The following is a 25,029-nucleotide window of genomic DNA, read 5'->3' as shown; positions in this document are numbered from 1 at the left end:
ATTTATTGCAGTGATAAACTATCTTTCTCCCTTTCTCGCTCTCTAGACGTCTGTATCCATAACCAATCGAGAAAGTGGTTAATTAATGCATCCTTTCAAATCCCCAATACTTTCTTTCACCTTTCCAATGCACTAATTACTCTTCCTATATGTTCTCCCAATTTCAATTTAATTAATTGTGACTCTTCATTTTCACATCCATCATGAAACAAACCAAATTTCCCTATATATAGATACCACCAAGTGCACAACAACGACATCCACTTCCAAATTGTTTGCCTCTTTTGAATCTCATTCTTTCAGAAGCAAACATGTCAACATCCTACGAGTCGGACAGTTCCTCTTCCGAACGGAGCAACCAGTCCTATATCAAACCATCCCTCCTCCTTCGCGGAGAACAATGTTGAAGGTCCAAGTAACGCTGCTCTTCAACAAGTACGAGAAGAAAACGATCAACTCAAGAGAGAGCTACGTCGAACGCAACACGAGCTCAACAATACAAAGTACAAGTTAGCTCGGGTTGAAGCAACGTGGGGCTTACTGGAGGGACTGCTGAATGAGGAGAAGGAGGAACGACTTCGTCTGGAAGACAGGGTGGCTCTGTTACTGTCCCGTCTATGTCAATCCCGTAATAATAATGTTTAAAATCTCATTCTAGTAGTAGCTTATGGTTGTTGTTTTGTTTAAGCTACTAAAAAAAACTTTTGTAATGGGATGGATGGATCTCCCGTTCCTTTTGTTTGCTACGAACTACTTAATTAATTGAAAATTTCCCTTTTGCTTTATTTATCGTTATTGCTTACTGTTTCCCAATATCCTACGATCTTCTTTCTCGTTCACGCTCATTCTCGTTCGCGATAATTTTCGTTCTACTTAAAATTTATCCATTTTTATCATAATCGTTGCTTATTTATTATTACTATTTCTTCCTCATTTATCCACTTATAGTATGGTGCTGTTTATCGTTCACGATGATGTATCATTTTCATTCAAGCTCACTCTCGTTCACGCTTATTCACGATCTCTTTCGTTATCTGTTTGCATTCTCACTGTTTTCCACTGCACCCGTTTATTCTCAATAAACTAACATAGAATAAATATATAAATCAATAAATGCAGCCTTTAAAGAATACCAACCAACCATCGAAAGAATTAAATTTCATGTCTTTTCATCTCTCTCGCTCTAGCTCATGTACGCTCTCGATCTCGCTCTAGCTCATACACGCTCTCGATCTTGCTCATACACGTTCTCGATCTCGCTCATGCATGCTCTCGATCAAGCTCATTTACGCTCTCGATCAAGCTCATGCACGCTCTCGATAAAACTCAGGTACGCTCTCGCTCTCGCTCATGTACGCTCTCGATCTTGATCATCCTCTAACGCGCTAACGATCTCCTTCTTGCCTTCAGGTCCTGTCCGTCAGCTTCTATCCTTCCACGTCTAAAAATCAACAACCCAGTAAACAAATAACTTATATGAGAACAAGCCCAAGGAAACATTTGAAAACAAAGACTTATAGATGCTGGACTTCAAGCATCGAGAGTCGCCTGTAGATGAGAGAAGCAAAACAATGCTAATAATGAAAGAGAAATGGAAGACCGATAGATGCTGGAGTTCAAGCATCGAGAGTTGCCTGTAGATGAGAGAGGCAAAACAACCAAAATAATAGTGTTTTCAAAAAGGGAGGGAAAACTAAAAACTAAAGGTAGTAGAATAAAGAGGGGCATAGGAGGTCATTTGGCAAAGTAGGCTGACTGAGGTTATGCTGAACGCACGCACTAAGCGTGGTAACAATTCTATAGATGCAAGCACACACCTGTCAGAGTAATATAAAATGGATGGAGTATCCAAGTATCGATCCTCAAGGACTTCTAAATAATTTCCAAACTCTAAAGTTTTAATGAATAGTGAACGTTGAAATGAGTGATTCTTGTAAAATGGGAAGTGGTCCCAAATAATGGTTTTGGATTTGGGATTTGGTCTTATAATGGTAAAACCTAGCTCGAATTACTTCACGTTAGCCAACAAAGAATCAAGGATTCGCTAAGGACGATATGCATTTTACTTTAGGAACCAACGACTACGCTTTTCACTTGACTTATGTCTAAGCAAGTTCAAAGTCCTAAGACATTCCCTAATATGTCTATTATGAGAGATATCTTAGTTTTAGGATGGAAATAGTCGCAACCTCGGGTTAAGATCCTATGTCTAGGCTACTTAACCGGAACCCTTATGTCTAAGGCGCTCCTCTCCTCGGTTTAACCACTCAACAATGCAAATAAGCAACCTTTTCAGTATTGACTTGTTAAGACTTACAGTGGCCTTCTCTAAATCCTAACTTTTTGGGAAAACATGTTGAGCAATGAGTGGAAAGCAAAAACACTACTTCTTAGCAACCCTTTTTAGAAATAAAAGGCTAACTATCCATAATCGAGCTAGAGACGGGAATTTAGAAAGACATATTGAAGAGAATACAGCAAGTAAAATGGTTGAAATTGAAATGCATGTGTGAAAAACAAAAGTTAACTAACGGAGAGTTTTGCTCGGGATTGAGAGCTTCGCCCTTCTCTTTCAAGTAAGGGGGAGTGTCACGTGCTCTTTCCTCCAAAAACACAATTCTCTTAACTAAAAATAAAGTAAAGGCAAAGTAAAGATAAGCTAAGTGCTGGATTTTTATAAATTTGAATAGGTAGAAAATAACTAAGTAACAACGGAAACAAAACAAAGCTCAATAAAGGAATGTTAAGTGCTCGGGATTTAAAAACTAAAAGCAACTAATGAAAGCAACTCAAAAGTACTTAGAAAGCAACAAAAAACACTAAGAATGATCAAGAGAAGGAAGCAAGGCTTGATGAATTTGGTGGAGAAGCTGTTGGAATTTATAGTTGTGCAGAATTGATTAGGTAGGTCCTAAAACTCTGGTGGATCACCCATTTCCAACTCCTTTGACTGACCAAATCATGCTCAAACTGATAGTGGAACACTTCTTCTACACGTATGCATCGGTTGGAACCACCAAAACGCATTGGAAGACGCGTTTCATTAAGGGCAAAGTTGGAAGAAAACCAGGATTTCTGCAGCCTACCAGGCGTCTGGCGCCTCCAATGAAGGTTTTTCCGTCTTTTTGCTTCTTTTGATTAATTTGCACTCCCATATGGTCCTAAAATGTCATAAATACAATATAAGCCAACCATAAACCATCATATATGAATTTTGCATGAATTGGAATTCAAACGACCGAGAAAAAGTCCGCAACAAAGTTAAAACATAGTAAAAACAGCATCTAAAACCTTCTTTTTACGCATGTAAACAAGCGTAATCACACCCCCAAACTTAACTTTTTGCTTGTCCTCAAGCAAAACTTAGCAACTTTAATCAGCTTTCTAACACATGGACAAGGTAAAGCAAAAGCAACCGAGATGTTCAATCATAAATTGTCTCAGGGAAAAGATGTCAAAGCCTACCATTCTATTGCCTTTGTAAGCTTAGTCACTATAAACCAAGTTTGAAATGATAAAAACTTTCTCTTTCAAAATCCTTTTTCCTTTCAAAAACATAAAACGTTTTCAAATACCCCTAAGGAATCTACACACTCCCTTTTTACATTGAGACTTTTACATCTGAAAGACCGGCTACTAGCCCCCGAGGTTTCCACACACTAACTTCGGTTTCAACCACAGCTACTCGTAGAAAGACTTTGAAACTAACAGCTAGGTCATAAGACGACGACAATGAAAAACACGAAGTCACTTATCACCATCCTTACTGCTATTTTCAAAGTCAACACCCAACCTAAAACTAAATGGGTGTCTACAGTAGGACTCGAAAATCATAAATACATTTTCTTTAACTCTCATTGTTTTTACCACTCTTTTCTTTCTAACACAAGTATTTTCCCCACTCGTATTTTCTTTCAACAAGACTCTTTTTACTCTTTTGCAACTTTTGTCTTTTTTTTTTTTTAAGCTAAGTGCTTTTCAACACTTTCTTTCTTTCCAACTGACTCTTTTTCAAAAGAAAATAGCATGATTTTTCAAATATAAATAACACTTTATCTTTTTGAAACAATGACTGACACAATGACTGTCCCCCCCAAACGTAAGAGAGACAGTGTTCTCATTGGGAAAAGACTTTTGCATCTGATGAAAAAGGCTTAACAGTAAAAAGGACAAGGACTTCCTATATAGAGGCAAAGAAAAAGCTTAAAGTCTGTAAAGATCAAAAAGACATAAAATAAAATGAGTTTATGACATAAACGAAGGAAATAGCTCAAAGCTTAGTCAGGCATAGAACATAAAACTCAACAATCTCTTAGAATCATCATTGGCATGAAATCACATGCACAACACAGATGCTTCAAAGTAGGCATGTGAAAAGCTAAACTAAGGTTAAGTGAAGCATACTTTAAGTGATCAGAAGATAAACGATACTAATTTATGCATGCTTCAACTGAGCTCGAAACATAATTAATACAAAAAACATGCGTAGTAAGGCTAGAATATGCAAACGACGTCATTAACCAAAAGAATAAAACACAAAAAATAGCAAAGAAGGAACCTCCCCTTCATGAAGTTTGTGGACTAGGATCAGTGTCGGTACTGGAAGATGGATGACCAAGGATAGCATCTAGCGCTGGAGGCCATGAAGGTAAAACCGCAAAATCCAATGAAGCCCTCAAGTTGTAGATATGTTGCACGACTTCTCGAACCTGATCTCGCAGCTGTTGGTTCTCCTCTTGGAGACGACGGATCTCCGATGTAGGAGACGTCCCAGTACCTGCCCTTCTTTGTAGCGCATGGGCGATAATTCTCCGAATATTCTTCTCTTCCACAACTGGGGCATCTCGGTTAATTTGATCCGCATGGAGCTGCACACCTTGTCGCAAGCATAAAGAAGTGACCAAGCGTGGGTGATAAAGCTTACCACGTGTCCGGTGGGCACACTCATGGATACTGGTATTGATCAATTCTCCATAATTCACATCTATGCCCTTTAGCATGGCATAAACCAGTAGTGCCCTATCCTGAGTGACATGTTCATCATGCTCCGTTGGAAGAGAGTTGTGTGGGTTTTTGTTGAGGTGTAAGGCTTAGGCAATGGGTCTATTTAAAGCTTTCCCCAAACTAAATCCTAAATGGAAAGAGATTGAGTTTTAAGTTCAAACTAGGTTTCCTAAACCTAAAAGGAAAAAATAAGTTTGAATTCCAAATAGGATTAGGGAAACAAAATTTGAAGTATTTTTGAGTTGAAGGAGAGATGTGAAACTTAAATCACAAAGGATTAATGTTTGACCCAAAATAAAACCCATAAAATTCGAAAATGAAACCCAAACCACGAAGGAAAAAAGATTTTTCGAAATGCTGGAAAAAAACAGGACAGGCACCAGGCGCCTGCGTGATTTTTTTTTTCGCAAAGGGAAGGCGCCAGGCGCCTGCGTAATTTTTTTTTTCTTTCAAGAACATTCTCTTAATAAGCAAAACTTTTTATGATTAAACAAAAAGAATGTAAGATACAAAAACTTCATTCCTTTACTTTTGTTATTTCAAAACGGATAAGAAGGAAAAACATTTTTTGCAAAAATTTATTGTCCTGAAAGTTGAATAGAGGTTTTTCCTCTATCCACTAGTTCTCCAAAATATGGCTTAAGTCTCTGCCCATTTACTTTAAAAATACTTCCCTTAGAGTCAACTAGATCCACTGCCCTATATGGGTAGACTTTAAAAATTTTAAAGGGACCAGATCATCTAGACTTAAGTTTCCCAGGAAAAAGTTTCAACCTAGAATTGAATAACAGAACCAGATCACCTTTTTGAAGATTGTTCGGCCGAAGACGCCTATCATGCCACTGTTTAGTTTTTTCCTTAAACAGCTCAGCATTCTCATAAGAAAATTGCCTGTGTTCTTATAATTCCAGCAATTGTAACGTCCTCGCTTCACCTGCAGTCGACAAATCAAAATTTAATTTCTTAGTAGCCCAAAATGCTTTATATTCTAGCTCAAGAGGCAAATGACATGCTTTTCCAAAGACTAGCCTATAGGGGGACATGCCGAAGGGAGTCTTAAATGCTGTCCTATATGCCCAAAGTGAATCATCAAGCTTCAAAGACCAATCTCACGGTTAAGATTTACAGTTTTTTCTAAAATGTTTTTTATCTCTCTATTAGATATTTCGGCTAACCCATTCGACTGAGGATGATATGCTGTTGCAACCCTATGACGCACATTGTATTTAGCCAGCAACTTTTGCATAGACCTATTCACAAAATGAGCCCCCCCATCGCTTATCAGATAACGCGGGGTTCCATAACGCGTAACAATGTGCTTTTGCAGAAAACGAATGACAACTTTAGAATCATTGGTAGCAGTTGCAATGACTTCTATCCATTTCGAAACATAATCTACTGCTAACAATATATAAAGCTTACCATTAGAAGATGGAAATGGACCCATAAAATCTATACCCCACACATCAAATATTTCAATCTCAAGGATCGGGGTTTGAGGCATTTCGTGGCGTTTAGATATATTACCTATCCGTACATTTGTCACAAACCTGGGCAAACTTATGTGCATCTTTGAATAGAGTGGGCCAAAAGAACCCACTTTGCAAAACTTTGGCTGCGGTTTTGTGTCCTGCAAAATGTCCTCCATATGGAGACATATGACAAGCGTCTAATATCGCCTCGTGCTCTTCTTCTTCTACACACCAGCGTAAGATATTGTCAAGTCCTAGCTTATATAAAAAAGGTTCATCCCCACGATAAAATCGAACTTCATTTAGAAATTTCTTTACCTGTTGCTTGTTAAACTCATAAGGAACTATTCGACTTACTAAATAATTTGCTATATCACCATACCATGGAACTGAATCAACTCGCAAGAGTTGCTCGTCAATAAGCTGTTCACGTATAACAGTTCCATCATCACAAAGCAGGGATTCCAATCTAGACAGGTGATCAGCAACTTGGTTTTCAGTACCCTTCCTGTCCCTAACTTCAATATCAAACTCTTGAAGTAACAAAATCCATCGTATCAAACGTGTTTTAGCATCTTTTTTAGCAAATAAATATTTTAAAGCAGAATGGTCAGTAAAAACAATGACTTTTGTGCCTATCAAGTAAGACCTAAACTTATCAAAGGCGAACACAACTGCTAACAGTTCCTTTTCAGTAGTAGTGTAATTGAGTTGTGCACCGGTCAGAGTTTTACTAGCATAATATACAGGATGCAAGATCTTGTTTTTACGTTGTCCTAACATAGCTCCTATTGCATAATCACTAGCATCACACATGAGCTCGAAAGGTAAATCCCAATTAGGTTCGATAATTATAGGGGCTGAACTTAAAGCAACTTTCAACATTTCAAATGATTTTAAACAGTCATCATAAAAAACAAATGGTCTATCATGTTCTAACAATTTACACAAGGGTTTAGAAATTTTAGCAAAGTCTTTTATAAAGCGGCGGTAAAATCCCCTATGCCCTAAAAAACTTCTAATCCCTTTAACATTCGTGGGAGGAGGTAGCTTTGAAATGATGTCTATCTTAGCGTGGTCTACCTCTATTCCTTGCTTGGAAATTTTGTGACCCAAAACAATACCCTCTTGTACCATGAAATGACACTTCTCCCAATTTAGGACTAGGCTTGTTTGTTCACATCTCTCCAATACTCTCTCCAAATTAACTAAACATGCGTCAAAAGAATTTCCAAAAACAGAAAAGTTATCCATAAAAACTTCTAGAATATTTTCTACCATGTCAGAGAAGATGGCCATCATACACCTCTGAAAAGTCGCGGGTGCATTGCATAATCCAAAGGGCATTCGCCTGAAAGCGAACGTACCATATGGACACGTAAATGTTGTCTTCTCCTGGTCTTCTGGAGCAATAATAATTTGATTATAACCCAAATATCCATCTAAGAAATAATAGAAATCCTTACCTGCCAGACGGTCGAGCATCTAGTCAATAAACGGTAGAGGAAAATGGTCTTTCTTCGTTACCTTGTTGAGTTTGCGATAGTCAATGCAAACTCTCCACCCACTCACAGTTCGGGTTGAGATGAGCTCATTCTCCTCATTGGCCACCACGGTTATACCCCCTTTCTTTGGTACACACTGTACTGGGCTTACACAGCTGCTGTCGGATATTGGGTATATAACACCGGCGTCAAGCCATTTAAGAATTTCTTTCGTTACAACCTCTTTCATCTTCGGGTGCAACCGCCTTTGACTCTCAATAGATTTCTTAGCATCTTCTTCCAATAAGATTTTGTGCATGCAAAAGGCCGGGCTTATCCCTCGGATATCTGCTATCGTCCATCCAATGACCTTTTTGTGCTTCTCCAAAATCTGCAATAAAGAATATTCATTAGTAGGTGATAAATTGGAAGCTATAATAACTGGTAAAGTGTCGTTATCCCCTAGATACGCATATTTCAAATGCGACGGCAATGGCTTCTGCTCCAAAGTGGGTGGTTCCATTATGGACGGAAGTAACGACTTGCATTCTTCTTTTTGTATTTTTTCAACAGGATTAGTCACATCTTCCGGTCCTTCTGCTATCTTATCAAGCTCTTCTTCAATCTCTGTAACTAACAAGTCATAAAACTCATCAAACATAACATGATTCAAGCTAGTTATAGCAGAGCACTCTTCAAAGTCTCCTGGTAATTTCATGGCGTCTAGAACGTTAAATTTAACTTCTTCATTATTTACCCTCATTGTAATTTCTCCCTTCCTCACATTAATAACTGTATCCCCAGTGGCTAGAAATGGTCTTCCTAAAATAATGGGAACGTCTAAGTCTGCCTCGCAATCTAGAATGATAAAGTCCGCAGGGAAAATGAATTTGTCCACCTGGACTAAAACATCTTCTATCTTTCCCTCAGGTCTTATGATAGATCTATCTGCTAGTTGGAGGGTAACCGTAGTAGGTCTAGCTTCTCCTATGCCTAAAGATTTGAAAACTGATAATGACATAAGATTAATGCTAGCGCCTAGATCACATAATGCCCTACCTAAGTTTTTTCCTCCTATGGAACATGGAATGGTAAAACTGTCAGGATCGTTACATTTCATGGGTAGGGGGCTGCCTACAGCTTCACTACTACATTTTGTCATGGCTACCAGTTCATGCTTTCCTCTCTTTTTCTTCCTAGAAACTATATCTTTAAAAAACTTAGCATAATTTGGCATCTGTTCTAGAGCATCTACTAATGGTATATTTATATGCAATTGTTTTAAAATATCTAAAAATTTTCTAAATTGGGAATAATTATTTTTCTTAACTAATCTTTGTGGAAACGGGGGAGTAGGGGTAAAAGAAGGTTGTACCTGTGGAGGAACACTCGGGGTGTCCTCATTACCTTTTCTAATATTTTCTTTTTCTGGCGTTGTTGGATTCTCTGGTATCTTTACAGTTGGTTCAGTGGACGGAATCTGTACATCTGTTGTTGGCATTGTTGGTTCATCATATGCCAGTCCACTCCTAAGGGTGACAGCTTTGCACTGTTCTTTCCCTTCTCGTTTTGGTAATTCAGTATGGCCTGGAAAAGAACCTTGTGGTCTATTCTTCAATTCATTGGCGAGCTGTCCCAATTGGGTCTAGAAATTCCTCATTGATGCCGCTTGGGATTGTATCACTACGTCGGTTCGGGCCATGTACTCCTTCATCATATTCTCAAGATTTGAGTTGTTATTTTGAACTGGTGGAGTCTGTGTTCTCTGATTGTACTACTGTTGCGGTGGCGGGGTGTATTGCTGCGTAGGTGGAACATAGGGCTGCTTGTTCTGCTGGCTCTGCCCTCGATTAAAACCGCTCGAACCTCCTTTCTAACGCCCCGAGTCCCTCAGGTTAGTTAGTCCCGAATCGGGAGGTTTTTTTTCAGTAATTTTAAATTGATTGTTAATTAAATTTATGGATCGTTAACTAAAGTTATCTTTATTATCGGGCTCTAAACTCCAACTTAAATTAATAATTACTGACTCGGTGTGGTGGGTCTTGTTTTAAGGGGGATGGACTTCTTTCCTCTTGGGCCTGAACGCGTTGGGCCTCCATTGGGGTAAATGAGTTTTAAAACAAAACAAAAGGAAAAGAAAACCCTAGCCCCAAGCTCCTTTTCTTTCTTCTTCTATCCCTTCAACCCTAGCCGTTTTCCCCCCCGTTGGTTCTTCTTCATCTCCCCGATCCATTCTCGTTTTCTGGCAACCCCGACGGCGGCGGCTGCGTAGCAGCTCCACGAACCCCAGCGGCGCACGCGAACTCCGGCTACGGTGGCGGCGGCATATCAGCTACACGAACAGCGACACTCGCCGGCGGCAGATCCACGAGCGGCGAGAGGCGGCGATCGACGGTGCGAAGCAGCAGATCCGGTGGTCCCGAGTGGCGGCGCGAGAGCGTGGTGCGACGTCGCGGCGGTTCTACGCGCGGGTTGAGCAGCAGCGGTGCAACCTTCCCGTGGCAGCGTTCGAACAGCTGCGGCCGGCGACTCCCGGTGCTCCAGCGGCGGCGCGGCCCCTCCTCGCAGCAGTGCACGACGGACAGCGGTACAGCAGCGAAACGGCGACAGGATTCGGTGCGTTACAGCGGTGTTTAGGACGTTTGGCGGTGACCCACATCCGTTCGAAGCTCGATTTAGTCTACCCACACCTCGGCGAGTTAGATCTAGGTGACCCACATATATACGAAGTCGATTTTGGTGGTAACGCGTCATTCGAACCTTTTTAGAGTTAATTTCGAAGGATAAATAACGTAAGTAACGTGCTGTATTTTCTGTTTTGGTGTGTCTAGGGTGAGGTCGACGCAAAACTTAAGAGCACGGTTGTGAGTAAGTAGCACGGGGGCGGGTGCGTGCATTGATGTTTGTTATTTGGTTGCTGATGTGCTGTTTATGACGTTTAATATTGGTTCTGATACGTTGTTGTGCAGTGTAACTGTTGTTTATGTTGGTTTGTATGCCTGGGTAGTGTTGAATGTCCGTCGGTGATAATAGTGGGAATTTTGTATTGTTGAGCTGCTGAGATCTGTTGTAGAATGATGTATGTTATAGGGAATGTTCATTAAAGTGGATTTATTTTGGGAATGCTGAGATCTGCCTGAACCTGTATGAAGTGTTTGGCGTGTCTCATGAATTGTTTATTATATCTGGCAATGCTTATTGGATATGGACGTTGGATATTAAGTGTTTGGATGAATTGTGTTGGGCTCCAATCGTTTGCAATTTGTTGACTATGCTTTGTTATGACTAAACTCACGGTGGCGCGGTTGTTAAGAATTGATATGTTGTGAAAGCATGTTTGGTTTATTGTTTAGCTATTAGAATGATGATTATGTTGTGAAAGCATGCAGAACTGTACTTGTGAGTCGAAAGATGCAGGGTTAGTGGTGAAGGAAAATATCTAGTAAGACTCTGGTGAAAGATGGAACTTTTGGAAGGAATGAAAGGGGTGGGTGTCAGGGCCTCGGGTATAAATGGTCGGGGGCTGATACGTCACTAACGAAGTATCGAGGCCTCGGGTACAAATGGTCGAGGGCCAATAGATGGTGGAGTCATCGGGGCCTCGGGTATAAACGGTCGAGGGCTGATGTTGCAGGGTCGGGGCTCTGGGTATAAATGGTCAGGGGCCGACTCTACTCGAAGGAGATAGCTGGGGAAGGGTAGGATAACTGTGAAAAGCATAGAGGTACTGGTAACGTTAGGGAGACGGGAGGTTGGGTGTTAACATGTTTCCTGGTTGTGGTTCTCACTAATATGTTATGAAATGTGTATATGTTTAAATGCATAATGTAATGAAAAGCATGATCACGAATGTTTCTTGATATAGTTGAACATGACGTGTGTGTGTGTCGGTGAGGGCTACTTACGGAGTATATTTTATATACTCACCCCCTCTACAATTATTGTTTTCAGGTGAAGGACTCGTGGGTGACCATGGTGATGGGACGGAGGAGACATGACGAACAAGGACCATAGGCTGCTTAGTTACTCCGGTTTAGTTTAAGTCATTGGTTAAAGCCTTATGTTATGACCAATAAACGGTTTATTCGTATTTGAATAATTGAGAGTTTTTTTTCTTTCCTTGTTGTTAGTTCCCATTCGGGATAGGAGCCCATTTGAGTTTTATTCCATTTATTTAGATTCATATAGATTGAATAATAAACTTGCCTCGTGGAATGGATTACGAATGTTGTTGATTGTTATTCTTTTAGATTGAATTATCGATAAATTGATGAGGATTGAAACTTTATTTTATATGTTTGTTTTCATTAGAAAGTTGACAGAATGTAGTCGGGGTTAAATTTAATTAGTTGGGTAGTAAATGTGACCTAGAGGTGTGCGAAAAAGTCTGGGTCGTTACAATTGGTATCAGAGCGGAGTTGTTCCTGTAGACTATCCTAGAATCTAGGTCGTCAGTGTACGGTCCTTGTCAGTCTCCTCGTCATCACCAGGTACGTTTCCGAGTTCTGGATGTTTGATCATGAATGTCTTACATTGCTTATGATTGAGATATTATTATTGACTGATATTAGATAGGTCGGTATGTTTCTTTGGCTCTTTATGTAGACTTTGCTTGAATTTTTGCACTTGTGTTGTGCCCCGGCTAGTGTGTTATTGATCTTGGTGCTCTGTTCTCTGTTCCTTTAGACAATGGCGTTTCGACGGAACACGAGGGCTCACAACTACGAGGATCCGAACCCTAGGGGTGAGGAAGCAACGGATCCAAATGTTCCTTTGGCAGTTCCGGGAGGGGTAGCACCCCCGGTTCCGCAGGCAGCACCTCAGGGAGTTCCCCAGGTGAATCCGCAGGTGGCGTTACTAGCTGAGGCATTGCAAGTATTGCTGGATAATGCGAATGGAACCGGTGGAGTTCAGGCACAGCAGCCTCGCCGGGCACAGATTCAACAAGAGGAGGTCAAGTTTATCAGGGATTTCAAACGTTTCGGACCACCCATTTTCAACGGGGTGAGCGAGAGGCCTACTACGGCCGAGGAATGGGTCAGGGCGTTGGAAGCTCTTTATGTGTATTTGGGATGCTCCGACGTATTCAAGGTCCGGGGAGCAGTGTTTATGCTTCGGGGAGAAGCAGTAAATTGGTGGGAGTCGGTGGCGGCAGCGGAAGATCACGCCAACGCACCCGTCACATGGGCAAGGTTTAAGGACCTACTCTATGAGTACTATTTCCCCGTGACTGTCACGAACGAAAAACGGGCAGAGTTTCTCCGTCTCACTCAAGGGAGCCTAACTGTGGCCCAATACGAGAGGAAGTTCACTGAGCTGTCCCGTTTTGGAATGCAATATATTCCTACTGAACAATTAAAGATTGACAAGTTCATTGACGGTTTGCGTAGGGAGATCAAGGGGCTACTTGTTCTCAAGGAGCCAACTACATATGCAGCAGCAGTCAGGTGTGCGTTGGTTATGGACAAATGTCTCGAGGAGCCTCAGTCTCAGCAGGTGACGGGCTCCAGCTCGGGGGTCAAGAGGAAATTTGCATCGTTCTCCTCCAGTCAACCCTCGAGAGGACACCAGCAGCTTGTGCAAAGGCAGACTGTTTCTCCGGTGTGCCCCTCTTGTAAGAAGAGCCATGCTGGGCCGTGTTGGGCGGGAAAAAGAATATGTTACAGGTGTCAGAAGGAAGGACATTTCGCAAGGGAGTGTCCAAGCTTTAGGCCAGAGGATCCCTACGGCGGCGGCAACTCAAGGTGGAACCCATAGGGCGCGTGTGTTCGCTCTTACCAGGGGGGATGTTAAGCAGGCCGAGGCGGTGGTCACAGGTACCTTCTCTTTGCGAGTCTTGAGCTGTGTGTATATGCTTGTGTTTTTATTGCATGCATGTTACTTTTGCAGGGACTGTTTTAGTACTCAGTGTGCCTGCTTACGCTTTATTTGACTCGGGGTCTAGTCATTCTTTTATTGCTTCTACCTTTGTTCGATATGCGGACCTAGAGCTAGAATCGTTAGGCTTTTTGTTGTCGGTATCCACACCGTCAGGATCTGTGTTGGTCACTAGTCAAGTGGTGAAAGGAGGCCAGCTCTTTTTCGATGGTCAGACCATGGAGGCGAAGTTAATCCAACTGGATATGCAGGATTTCGATGTGATACTAGGCATGGATTGGTTAGCTGCTAACCGGGCTAATATTGATTGCTCGAAGAAGGAAGTTAGCTTTCGTTTGCCCTCCGGACAAAACTTTACCTTTAAAGGAGTCAAGGCCGGGGTCCCGAGGGTGGTGTCGGCATTGAAGGCCATCCATCTTCTCCAGCGTGGTGCCTGGGCCTATTTGGCTAGCGTTGTGGATGCGAGGAAGGTTGTGCCAAGCTTTGAGGCGGTTCATGTGGTTAATGAGTTCACTGACGTGTTCCCTGAGGACCTCCCCGGTTTGCCTCCGTCCTGCGAGGTGGACTTTTGTATAGAATTGCTGCCAGGGACGGCTCCCATCTCGAAAGCACCCTATCGAATGGCTCCGGCGGAGTTGAAAGAACTGAAGCTACAGTTGGAAGAATTACTCGACAAGAGTTTCATCCGCCCAAGCGTATCCTCTTGGGGAGCGCCCGTGCTCTTTGTTAAGAAGAAAGACGGTTCTATTCGACTTTGTATAGATTACAGAGAGCTAAACAAAGTTACGGTTAAGAATAAGTATCCCCTACCACGCATTGATGACCTTTTTGATCAGCTTCAGGGCGCGAAGGTGTTCTCGAAGATAGACTTGCGTTCGGGGTACCACCAGTTAAGGCTAAAGGAGGCCGACATCTCGAAGACAGCGTTCAGAACAAGGTATGGTCACTATGAGTTCGTTGTGATGTCTTTTGGACTCACAAATGCTCCGGCAGCCTTTATGGACCTAATGAATCGGGTCTTTAAGGAGTATTTAGATTCTTTTGTCATTGTATTCATCGATGACATCCTGATATACTCCAAGACTGAACAGTGTCACGAGGAACATCTCAGACAGGTTTTGACTACATTACGGGGAAATAAGTTGTATGCAAAGGTTTTGAAGTGTGAGTTCTGGCTGGACAAAGTGGCCTTCCTAGGACACATAGTCACCAGGGAGGGTATTGCAGTAGACCCCGCCAAGGTAGAGGCTGTTAGCAACTGGCCAAGACCTAGTTCCGTTACAGAGATTCGTAGTTTCCTCGGCTTGGCTGGTTATTACAGAAAGTTCATCCAGAATTTCTCTCGGATAGCGGCACCGTTGACGCAGTTGACTCGTAAGAATGCTACCTTCACTTGGAGCAGCGAGTGTGAGGAGACTTTCCAAGAACTGAAGAAGCGTTTGGTGTCTGCCCCGGTGTTAACTGTCCCCGACGGGACGGGAGGTTTAGTGGTTTTCAGCGACGCCTCGCGAAAGGGCTTGGGATGTGTGCTGATGCAACATGGGAAAGTTATAGCTTACGCTTCTCGGCAACTGAAGGCACATGAGCTTAACTATCCTACTCATGATTTAGAACTAGCAGCAGTGGTTTTCGCCTTAAAGTTGTGGAGGCACTACCTTTACGGGGAGAGAATTCAGGTCTTCACGGATCATCAGAGTTTGAAGTACCTTTTCACTCAGAAGGAGCTTAACTTGAGACAGAGGCGGTGGCTAGAGTTGGTGAAGGACTATGATTGTGAGATTAGTTACCATCCGGGTAAAGCAAACGTGGTGGCCGATTCTCTTAGTAGAAGAGCAGCAAGTGTGGCATCTCTTGTTGCGATCTGCAGTCCAATGCACAGCGAGTTGGAACGCTTGGAGGTAGAGCTAACGGTGGATGATGTCTCCGCGCTGTTGGCTCGACTCTCGGTGGAACCCAGTCTGAGGCAGAGGATTATTGTTGCCCAAAAGGAAGACCCTAGCTTGGCCAAAGGCTTTAGTATGGTGGGCCAGGGGGATTTCACTCTCTCGGGTGAGGCAGCTTTGCTTTTTCGCAGAAGGTTATGTGTGCCAAAGGATTATACTTTGAGGAAGGACTTATTGGGAGAGGCACACAATACTCTCTACTCGGTCCATCCAGGAAGTACCAAAATGTACCAAGACCTCAAGAAACATTACTGGTGGCATAACATGAAGAGGGAAATAGCTCAGTTTGTTAGCAAGTGTTTGACTTGCCAACAGGTAAAGGCTTCGAGACAGAGACCTGCTGGATTCCTGCAGCCTTTGAGCATACTAGTCTGGAAGTGGGATGATGTGGCTATGGACTTCATTACAGGACTACCAAGGACGGTTAAGGGATTCACTGTGATTTGGGTAGTTGTAGATCGTTTAACCAAGTCTGCTCACTTTATTCCCGACAAGGCCACGTATACAGTAGAGAAATGGGCGGAACTGTATTTACAGGAAATTGTCAGGCTACATGGTATACCGGTATCCATAGTGTCCGATCGAGACCCGCGTTTCACCTCGACTTTTTGGCGGAGTCTACACAAGTCCCTGGGCAGTAAGTTGGACTTTAGCACGGCGTTTCACCTCCAAACCGATGGTCAGACGGAGCGTGTGAACCAGGTTTTGGAGGACATGCTCAGGGCTTGCATGTTAGACTTTGGGGGTAGTTGTGACAAGTACCTCTACCTAATAGAGTTCGCTTATAATAACAGTTTTCAGGCCACGATTGAGATGGCCCCATACGAGGCACTGTATGGGAAGGAGTGCCGGTCTCCGGTTAATTGGGACGAAGTCGGAGAAAGAGTTCTCTTGGGACCAGATTTGGTGCAGGCGACTAACAGTGCCATTGAAAAGATTAGGGGAAGGATGCAAGTCGCACAGAGCCGTCAAAAGAGTTATGCAGATGTCAGGCATAGGGAGCTCGAGTTTGTGGTAGGTGAACGGGTGTTTCTTCGTGTGGCACCCGTAAAGGGGATTTTACGATTTGGGAAAAAGGGCAAGCTCAGTGCAAGGTTCATTGGGCCTTTTGAAATTCTGGAACGTATCGGCCAAGTCGCGTATAGGTTGGCCCTGCCACCATCGTTGGCAGCGGTTCACAATGTGTTTCATGTGTCTATGCTGAGGAAGTACATTCATGACCCTTCGCACGTTTTGGACCCTGAACCATTACAACTAGATGAGTCTTTGTGCTACGAGGAGGTACCCGTCCAGATTTTGGCAAGAGAAACCAAGTTGTTGAGGAACCGGGCGATTCACTTGGTTAAGGTTTTGTGGAGAAACCACCAAGTGGAAGAAGCTACTTGGGAGCGGGAGGACGACATCAGGGCGAGATACCCCGAACTGTTGGAACAGTCAACTTTCGGGGACAAAAGTTTTTGAAGGAGGGAAGTTTGTAACGCCCCGAGTCCCTCAGGTTAGTTAGTCCCGAATCGGGAGATTTTTTTTCAGTAATTTTAAATTGATTGTTAATTAAATTTATGGATCGTTAACTAAAGTTATCTTTATTATCGGGCTCTAAACTCCAACTTAAATTAATAATTACCGACTCGGTGTGGTGGGTCTTGTTTTAAGGGGGATGGACTTCTTTCCTCTTGGGCCTGAACGCGTTGGGCCTCCATTGGGGTAAATGAGTTTTAAAACAAAACAAAAGGAAAAGAAAACCCTAGCCCCAAGCTCCTTTTCTTTCTTCTTCTTTCCCTTCAACCCTAGCCGTTTATGACGTTTAATATTGGTTCTGATACGTTGTTGTGCAGTGTAACTCTTGTTTATGTTGGTTTGTATGCCTGGGTAGTGTTGAATGTCCGTCGGTGATAATAGTGGGAATTTTGTATTGTTGAGCTGTTGAGATCTGTTGTAGAATGATGTATGTTATAGGGAATGTTCGTTAAAGTAGATTTATTTTGGGAATGTTTGTTGCTTGAACCTGTATGAAGTGTTTGGCGTGTCTCATGAATTGTTTATTATATCTGGCAATGCTTATTGGATATGGACGTTGGATATTAAGTGTTTGGATGAATTGTGTTGGGCTCCAATCGTTTGCAATTTGTTGACTATGCTTTGTTATGACTAAACTCACGGTGGCGCGGTTGTTAAGAATTGATATGTTGTGAAAGCATGTTTGGTTTATTGTTTAGCTATTAGAATGATCATTATGTTGTGAAAGCATGCAGAATTGTACTTGTGAGTCGAAAGATGCAGGGTTAGTGGTGAAGGAAAATATCTAGTAAGACTCTGGTGAAAGATGGAACTTTTGGAAGGAATGAAAGGGGTGGGTGTCAGGGCCTCGGGTATAAATGGTCGGGGGCTGATACGCCACTAGTGGAGTGAAGGAGTGAGTGTCAGGGCCTCGGGTATAAATTGTTGGGGGCTGATACGTCACTAACGGAGTATCGAGGCCTCGGGTACAAATGGTCGAGGGTCGATACGAGAAGTCCTTTGGAGGAAAGACTATTGGGGCCTTGGGTACAAATGGTCAAGGGCCAATAGATGGTGGAGTCATCGGGGCCTCAGGTATAAACGGTCGAGGGCCGATGCTGCAGGGTCGGGGCTCTGGGTATAAATGGTTAGGGGCCGACTCTACTCGGAGGAGATAGCTGGGGAAGGGTAGGATAGCTGTGAAAAGCATAGAGGTACTGGTAACGTCAGGGAGACGGGAGGTTGGGTGTTAACATGTTTCCTGGTTGTGGTTCTCACTAATATGTTATGAAATGTGTATATGTTTAAATGCATAATGTAATGAAAAGCATGATCACGAATGTTTCTTGATATAGTTGAACATGACGTGTGTGTGTGTCGGTGAGGGCTACTTACGGAGTATATTTTATATACTCACCCCCCCTACAATGATTGTTTTCAGGTGAAGGACTCGTGGGTGACCATGGTGATGGGACGGAGGAGACATGACGAACAAGGACCATAGGCTGCTTAGTTACTCCGGTTTATTTTAAGTCATTGGTTAAGGCCTTATGTTATGGCCAATAAACGGTTTATTCATATTTGAATAATTGAGAGATTTTTTTTTCTTTCCTTGTTGTTAGTTCCCTTTCGGGATAGGAGCCCATTTGAGTTTTATTCCATTTATTTAGATTATATAGATTAAATAATAAACTTGCCTCGTGGAATGGATTACGAATGTTGTTGATTGTTATTCTTTGAGATTGATTTATCGATAAATTGATGAGGATTCAAACTTTATTTTATATGTTTGTTTGCATTAGAAAGTTGGCAGAATGTAGTCGGGGTTAAATTTAATTAGTTGGGTAGTAAATGTGACCTAGAGGTGTGCGAAAAAGTCTGGGTCGTTATATCCTTGACCTCCCCATGAGAAATTAGGGTGGTGCCTCCAACCTGGGTTGTAGGTGTTCGAATATGGGTTAAGGTTCCTATTGTTCCCATGTCCTACATAAAAAACGGAAGCAGGGTTATGTGGACAATTATCATAAATATGGTTTTCACTGCAAAATGAACAAATGAGATCGTTGACTTGTCAAACAGGTGCAGGAGTGCAATAATCCTACTGCACAGGTTATATCGGCGTGGCTAATGGATTTTTTATTCCCAACGCCATCTCTTTCAGCCTCTGGATCATTGTAACCATCTCTTTTTGCATCGAGGTCGCAATGTCCAAAGCCAAAACTCCAGCTGGATCTTGCTTCTTTGGTGCTGCCCTAGATCTTTGCGAACACCATAGTTCGTTGTGTGGAGCTAAGTCATTTAGGATGTCGACTATCTCGTTGAATGTCTTCTTTGTAAAGGCTCTGTTGGCAACATTATTTAGCAGCATCTTAGTAGGATGATCTAAACCTCTAAAGAAATGTTCTATCTGGATGCATGCCGGCAAGCCATGGTTCAGACATTTCCTGATTAGTTCTTTAAATCTTTCCCACGCCTCGTGAACAGGTTCACGATCATACTGTCTAAAGGAGATGATCTCCTCTCTGATATCAGCGTGGCAAGTAGGTGGGAAGAATTTTGTTAAGAACTTCTCCACTAACGACCCCCATGTGGTGATGGATCCCGGTGGAAATGCATTGAGCCATGCTCTAGCTTGGTCCTTCAAAGAAAATGGAAAAAGTGTTAGTCTAAGAGCATCGTCTGTTATACCAGGTAATCGAAATGCATTTGCAATTTGAATGAATGATTTCAGATGATCATGTGGATCCTCATGTTCCTGCCCTCCAAAATGTCCAATTGTCTGCAACATTTGGAACATCATTGGTTTAAGCTCAAAGTTTGCGTGGGCTGGAATAGGGTTGACTATCCCTGAATCAAAGTTCTGAAAAGCCGTGGCGGCATATTCTCGCATTGCCACGTCTCTGTTGTCCGCCATCTGGATATGGTTGAATTCATTATTTCTTGCGTGATCCCTCATATTACCGTTAACAGCAGGTGGATCAACCGGATCACGAGGTGGAATATCTGTCATTTATGTGCTCGTACTCTCTACCTCACTTTCAGGACTGATTACACCTTCTCTCTCTTTTTGCTTTTCTAGTTGTTTTCGAAGTCTTTGCTCCTTTCGAGTTTTTCGAAGGGTCCGCTCAATCTCAGGGTCAAAGGGTAGAAGAAAAGATCTTGTGCTCATGCACTTTAACTTACCCTTGTGAGATAAACGACAAAAAATATAGAACAAAAACGGTGGATGGAAATTACACCCAACAACAATTCACAAAAATAAAAAATAAAAGAATTTTAAAATAATTTTAAAACTAAAGTCCCCGGCAACGGCGCCAAAAACTTGACTGAGGTTATGCTGAACACACGCACTAAGCGTGGTAACAATTCTATAGATGCAAGCACACACATGTCAGAGTAATATAAAATGGATGGAGTATCCAAGTATCGATCCTCAAGGACTTCTAAATAATTTCTAAACTCTAAAGTTTTAATGAATAGTGAACGTTGAAATGAGTGATTCTTGTAAAATGGGAAGTGGTCCCAAATAATGGTTTTGGATTTGGGATTTAGTCTTATAATGGTGAAACCTAGCCCGAATTACTTCAAGTTAGCCAACAAAGAATCAAGGATTCGCTAAGGACGATATGCATTTTACTTTAGGAACCAACGACTACGCTTTTCACTTGACTTATGTCTAAGCAAGTTCAAAGTCCTAAGACATTCCCTAATATGTCTATTATGAGAGATATCTTAGTTTTAGGATGGAAATAGTCGCAACCTCGGGTTAAGGTCCTATGTCTAGGCTACTTAACCGGAACCCTTATGTCTAAGGCGCTCCTCTCCTTGGTTTAACCACTCAACAATGCAAATAAGCAACCTTTTCAGTATTGACTTGTTAAGACTTACAGTGGCCTTCTTTAAATCCTAACTTTTTGGGAAAACATGTTGAGCAATGAGTGGAAAGCAAAAACACTACTGCTTAGCAACCCTTTTTAGAAATAAAAGGCTAACTATCCATAATCGGGCTATAGACGGGAATTTAGAAAGACATATTGAAGAGAATACAGCAAGTAAAATGGTTGAAATTGAAATGCATGTGTGAAAAACAAAAGTTAACTAACGGAGAGTTTTGCTCAGGATTGAGAGCTTCGCCCTTCTCTTTCAAGCAAGGGGGAGTGTCACGTGCTCTTTCCTCCAAAAACACAATTCTCTTAACTAAAAATAAAGTAAAGGCAAAGTAAAGATAAGCTAAGTGCTGAATTTTTATAAATTTGAATAGGTAGAAAATAACTAAGTAACAACGGAAACAAAACAAAGCTCAATAAAGGAATGTAAAGTGCTCAGGATTTAAAAACTAAAAGCAACTAATGAAAGCAACTCAAAAGTACTTAGAAAGCAACAAAAAAACACTAAGAATGATCAAGAGAAGGAAGCAAGGCTTGATGAATTTGGTGGAGAAGCTGCTGGAATTTATAGTTGTGCAGAATTGGTTAGGTAGGTTCTAAAACGCTGGTGGATCACCCATTTCCAACTCCTTTGACTGACCAAATCATGCTCAAACTGATAGTGGAACACTTCTTCTACACGTATGCATCGGTTGGAACCACCAAAACGCATTGGAAGACACGTTTCATTAAGGGCAAAGTTGGAAGAAAACTAGGATTTCTGCAGCCTACCGGCGCCTGGCGCCTCCAATGAAGGTTTTTCCGTCTTTTTTCTTCTTTTGATTAATTTGCACTCCCAAATGGTCCTAAAATGTCATAAATACAATATAAGCCAACCACAAACCATCATATATGAATTTTACATGAATTGGAACTCAAACGACCGAGAAAAAGTCCGCAACAAAGTTAAAACATAGTAAAAGCAGCATCTAAAACCTTCTTTTTACGCATGTAAACAAGCGTAATCATAGGCGATGTCAGCAAATGACTAGAAAACTTGTGTTTTGAGAAGGGCGATTAAAAAACTTAAAAGACCTTACAGAATGTCTATTTCCTCAAATTTTCCAAACTATAATAATAAATTGGTTTCCTTTATTATTTTATTATTTTTTTTTGGTGCGTTAAGATTTTCAGTACACATTGGGATGACTGTATTAGTTATAACCATTATTAACAATATATTTAAAAAATTATAATTTAAATAAGTGGTGCTAAAACGAGCATATAATTCAGCTATAATTGATATATATCTCTTATTTGGCCAATAAATATCATCTTTCCTTTTAAGAAATCAAACTTTGACATGTATCTTTATTGAACAAAAAAGAAATAAAATAAAATAAAATGGATTTCTTACTTCGTACAAACTACGGGGTGAAATAACCCAAACCGAATAGAATTGATAGGGATCAGTTCGGTTCGTTATGACATGGATCGGTTCGGGTCGATTTAAATAGAAAATAGAAAACTCTAATTTAATTTAATCTGTGTGCTCGACCTGCTCTCTCCCTCCCTCTACTCTCTCTCCAAATGTTGTGGCATCATGGAGGAAAAGGAACCCATGGGGACGACAATGAACAAATCTGTGGCGGTACATGTGGCTTCTCCTTCTAGAACTCCAAGTTTACTCACCTCAGTCATGATTTCTCATGCTGAGACGACCCTCTCCAATAGCTGACCTGACCAAAAAGTCCCAACTTATATTTCCAAATAGTTGCTTGAGTCATCATCTTCCACTTCGGCTCAGCCCATTGTCCGACAGACTCCGCGACATCACGCCGGGTTTCACGGCTACCTAAAGAGTCGTTGAGGCCTTGTTGAGAACGTTGTCGAAGACTTTGTCTATAAATAGAACCATTCCACTTCACTTTGAGGTACCAAACATCTGATTCTCTCTCTCGAGTTGATTTGGACATTCATTGACTTTGGCATAGGAGTGCTCACTTTGTTTAACAAGTCATCTACGTGGTCTTCGAAGCTCACTTTCCAGCTCATCCTAGCTGGTCCGATGTTCACGGAGTTGATCGTTTTCCTGATCAAACAAACACGAAAACCCTATACTTGATTGAGAAAAAAATGAAAACAAAAACCCTAAACTAGATTAGAAAAAAAAAAGAAACCTGAGCTAACTCGAATAAAAATTGAACACTTTCCGATCGGGTCAGTTTTGTCCCAAAACCTACCTGAACCTACTAAATTACAACCCTAGTACAAACATATCCATGAGGATTTTATTTGAGAATGGTAGAATAGATTTTTGACGAGTGTAAAAATGGATCACATTTACTTTTATTTTGTTGCACAACACCTAGATTAGCCCGGAAGATCTTATGGAGCATCAAATTAAGAACTATACAAGGTATTTTCCTAATCTTACTTGTTTTAATTTCTAAATATAAATTCAATGTTGATCCAAAATTTCTAAAAATTCAACTGCAAAATGAATTGTTCGTTACAACAATAAGCATTTCAACCAAACGATGCATGCAAAGTAAAGTTGGAGAATCTCGATAACCAAGAAAGTCTACTTGTAAAAATTTTGAGAGTATTAGAAATTGTACACACGTTGTGTAATTAGTTTAATTTCTAACTAATTCAGCTTTTTAGTTAGCTTCTGTTAACTCTCTTTGACTGTGTATTCAAGGAGAGAAAGTTTTTCTATTGCAAGTGACTGATTAGTATCAATAAAATAATCAGTACCCTTTTCTCTCTATTTTACTTTTGATATGGTATCAGTTGATTTTGGGGTGTCTCCCGCCATTAATTTTCTTTTGCTGCATGTTCCACCTTCCATTATTAATCATGGCCACTATCCCTCATGCTTCATCAATACCTGTTACTGAAGTTCTTTCGACTGAATCTACTGATCTTTCATCTTCGTCTACTCTATCCGGCACTGGAGTCACCAAAAATCCCTATTATCTTCACCACACCGACAATACATGACTTGTTCTTGTTACTCAGCTTTTAACCGAAGAAAATTACAATTCCTGGAGTCGATCTATGCTTATTGCATTATCTGTGAAGAATAAGCTTGGATTTGTTTATGGTTCTATCACACGACCTACTGGTGATCTTCCCACTTGGATTCGGAATAATCATGTCGTGATCGCCTGGATTCTCAATTCGATGTCTAAAGATATCTTCACCAATATCCTTTTTTCTGAATCTGCCTGAGACATCTGGTTAGACTTGAAGGATCATTTTCAGAAAAACAATGGTCCTCAGATTTTCCAGATCAAGCGTGATCTTGCCACACTTACTCAGAACAACTGTCGGTTAGTTTGTATTTTACTAAACTGAAAATTGCTTGGGATTAATTGCAGCAATTTCGTCCTATTTGTTCTTGTCATTGTTCTTGCGGTGGTGCGAAATCCACTTATGAATTTCTTCAATTAGAGTATATGATGAATTTTTTTATTGGTCTAAATGATTCTTATGCGAATACGTGAGCTCATATTTTGTTAATGGATCCTCCTTCGTCCATTAACAAAGCATTTTCTTTGCTTCGACAAGAAGAGCAGCAACGATTGATTGGCTACTCTTCTTATTGTTGTTCCTGCTGCGTCATTCCTAGCTATTCAACATGATTCTTCAACTACAAAATCTCAGAAGTCTACTTCATCTAAGCCACATACTACTTCTAATAATCGTCTTGTGTGCACTCACTATGCAATTGTTTGTCATACTATCGATCGGTGATACAAGCTCCACGGGTATCCGCCCAACCATAAGTCTTGTGGTCCACATTCATCTTCGTCTAATACTCAGCCTAAACAGATTAATTATGTTTCCTCTTCACCAAATTTGCCAAAGGTTTCTGAGA

The 25,029-nt window shown here is 41.3% G+C and overlaps 1 protein-coding gene and 1 non-coding gene across 2 annotated transcripts; both read left to right on the top strand.

Annotated features, from left to right (window-relative positions):
• Positions 1-16,728: 16,728 nt before the first annotated feature.
• On the top strand, positions 16,729-17,241 carry LOC148212215 (uncharacterized). Its single transcript, XM_088122145.1, has one exon. It carries the CDS (start codon positions 16,729-16,731, stop codon positions 17,239-17,241), a length of 513 nt encoding a protein of 170 aa, XP_087978271.1.
• Positions 17,242-19,700: 2,459 nt separating this feature from the next.
• On the top strand, positions 19,701-19,807 carry LOC148212214 (small nucleolar RNA R71). Its single transcript, XR_015790010.1, has one exon. It is a non-coding gene; the product is annotated as a small nucleolar RNA R71 (small nucleolar RNA).
• Positions 19,808-25,029: the final 5,222 nt, after the last annotated feature.

The sequence above is a fragment of the Momordica charantia genome (genome assembly GCF_013281855.1).
Source record: "Momordica charantia cultivar OHB3-1 chromosome 3 unlocalized genomic scaffold, Mcharantia_2.0 BLBB01000003.1, whole genome shotgun sequence".
Taxonomy (NCBI): Eukaryota; Viridiplantae; Streptophyta; class Magnoliopsida; order Cucurbitales; family Cucurbitaceae; genus Momordica; species Momordica charantia.
The sequence above is the reverse complement of the archived record's forward strand: the minus strand, read 5'-3'. Positions and strand labels throughout refer to the sequence as shown.

Bases quoted from the DNA above. Each gene is read 5' to 3' on its own strand.
- LOC148212215 (XM_088122145.1), top strand. From the start codon at position 16,729: ATGCAAGTCGCACAGAGCCGTCAAAAGAGTTATGCAGATGTCAGGCAT.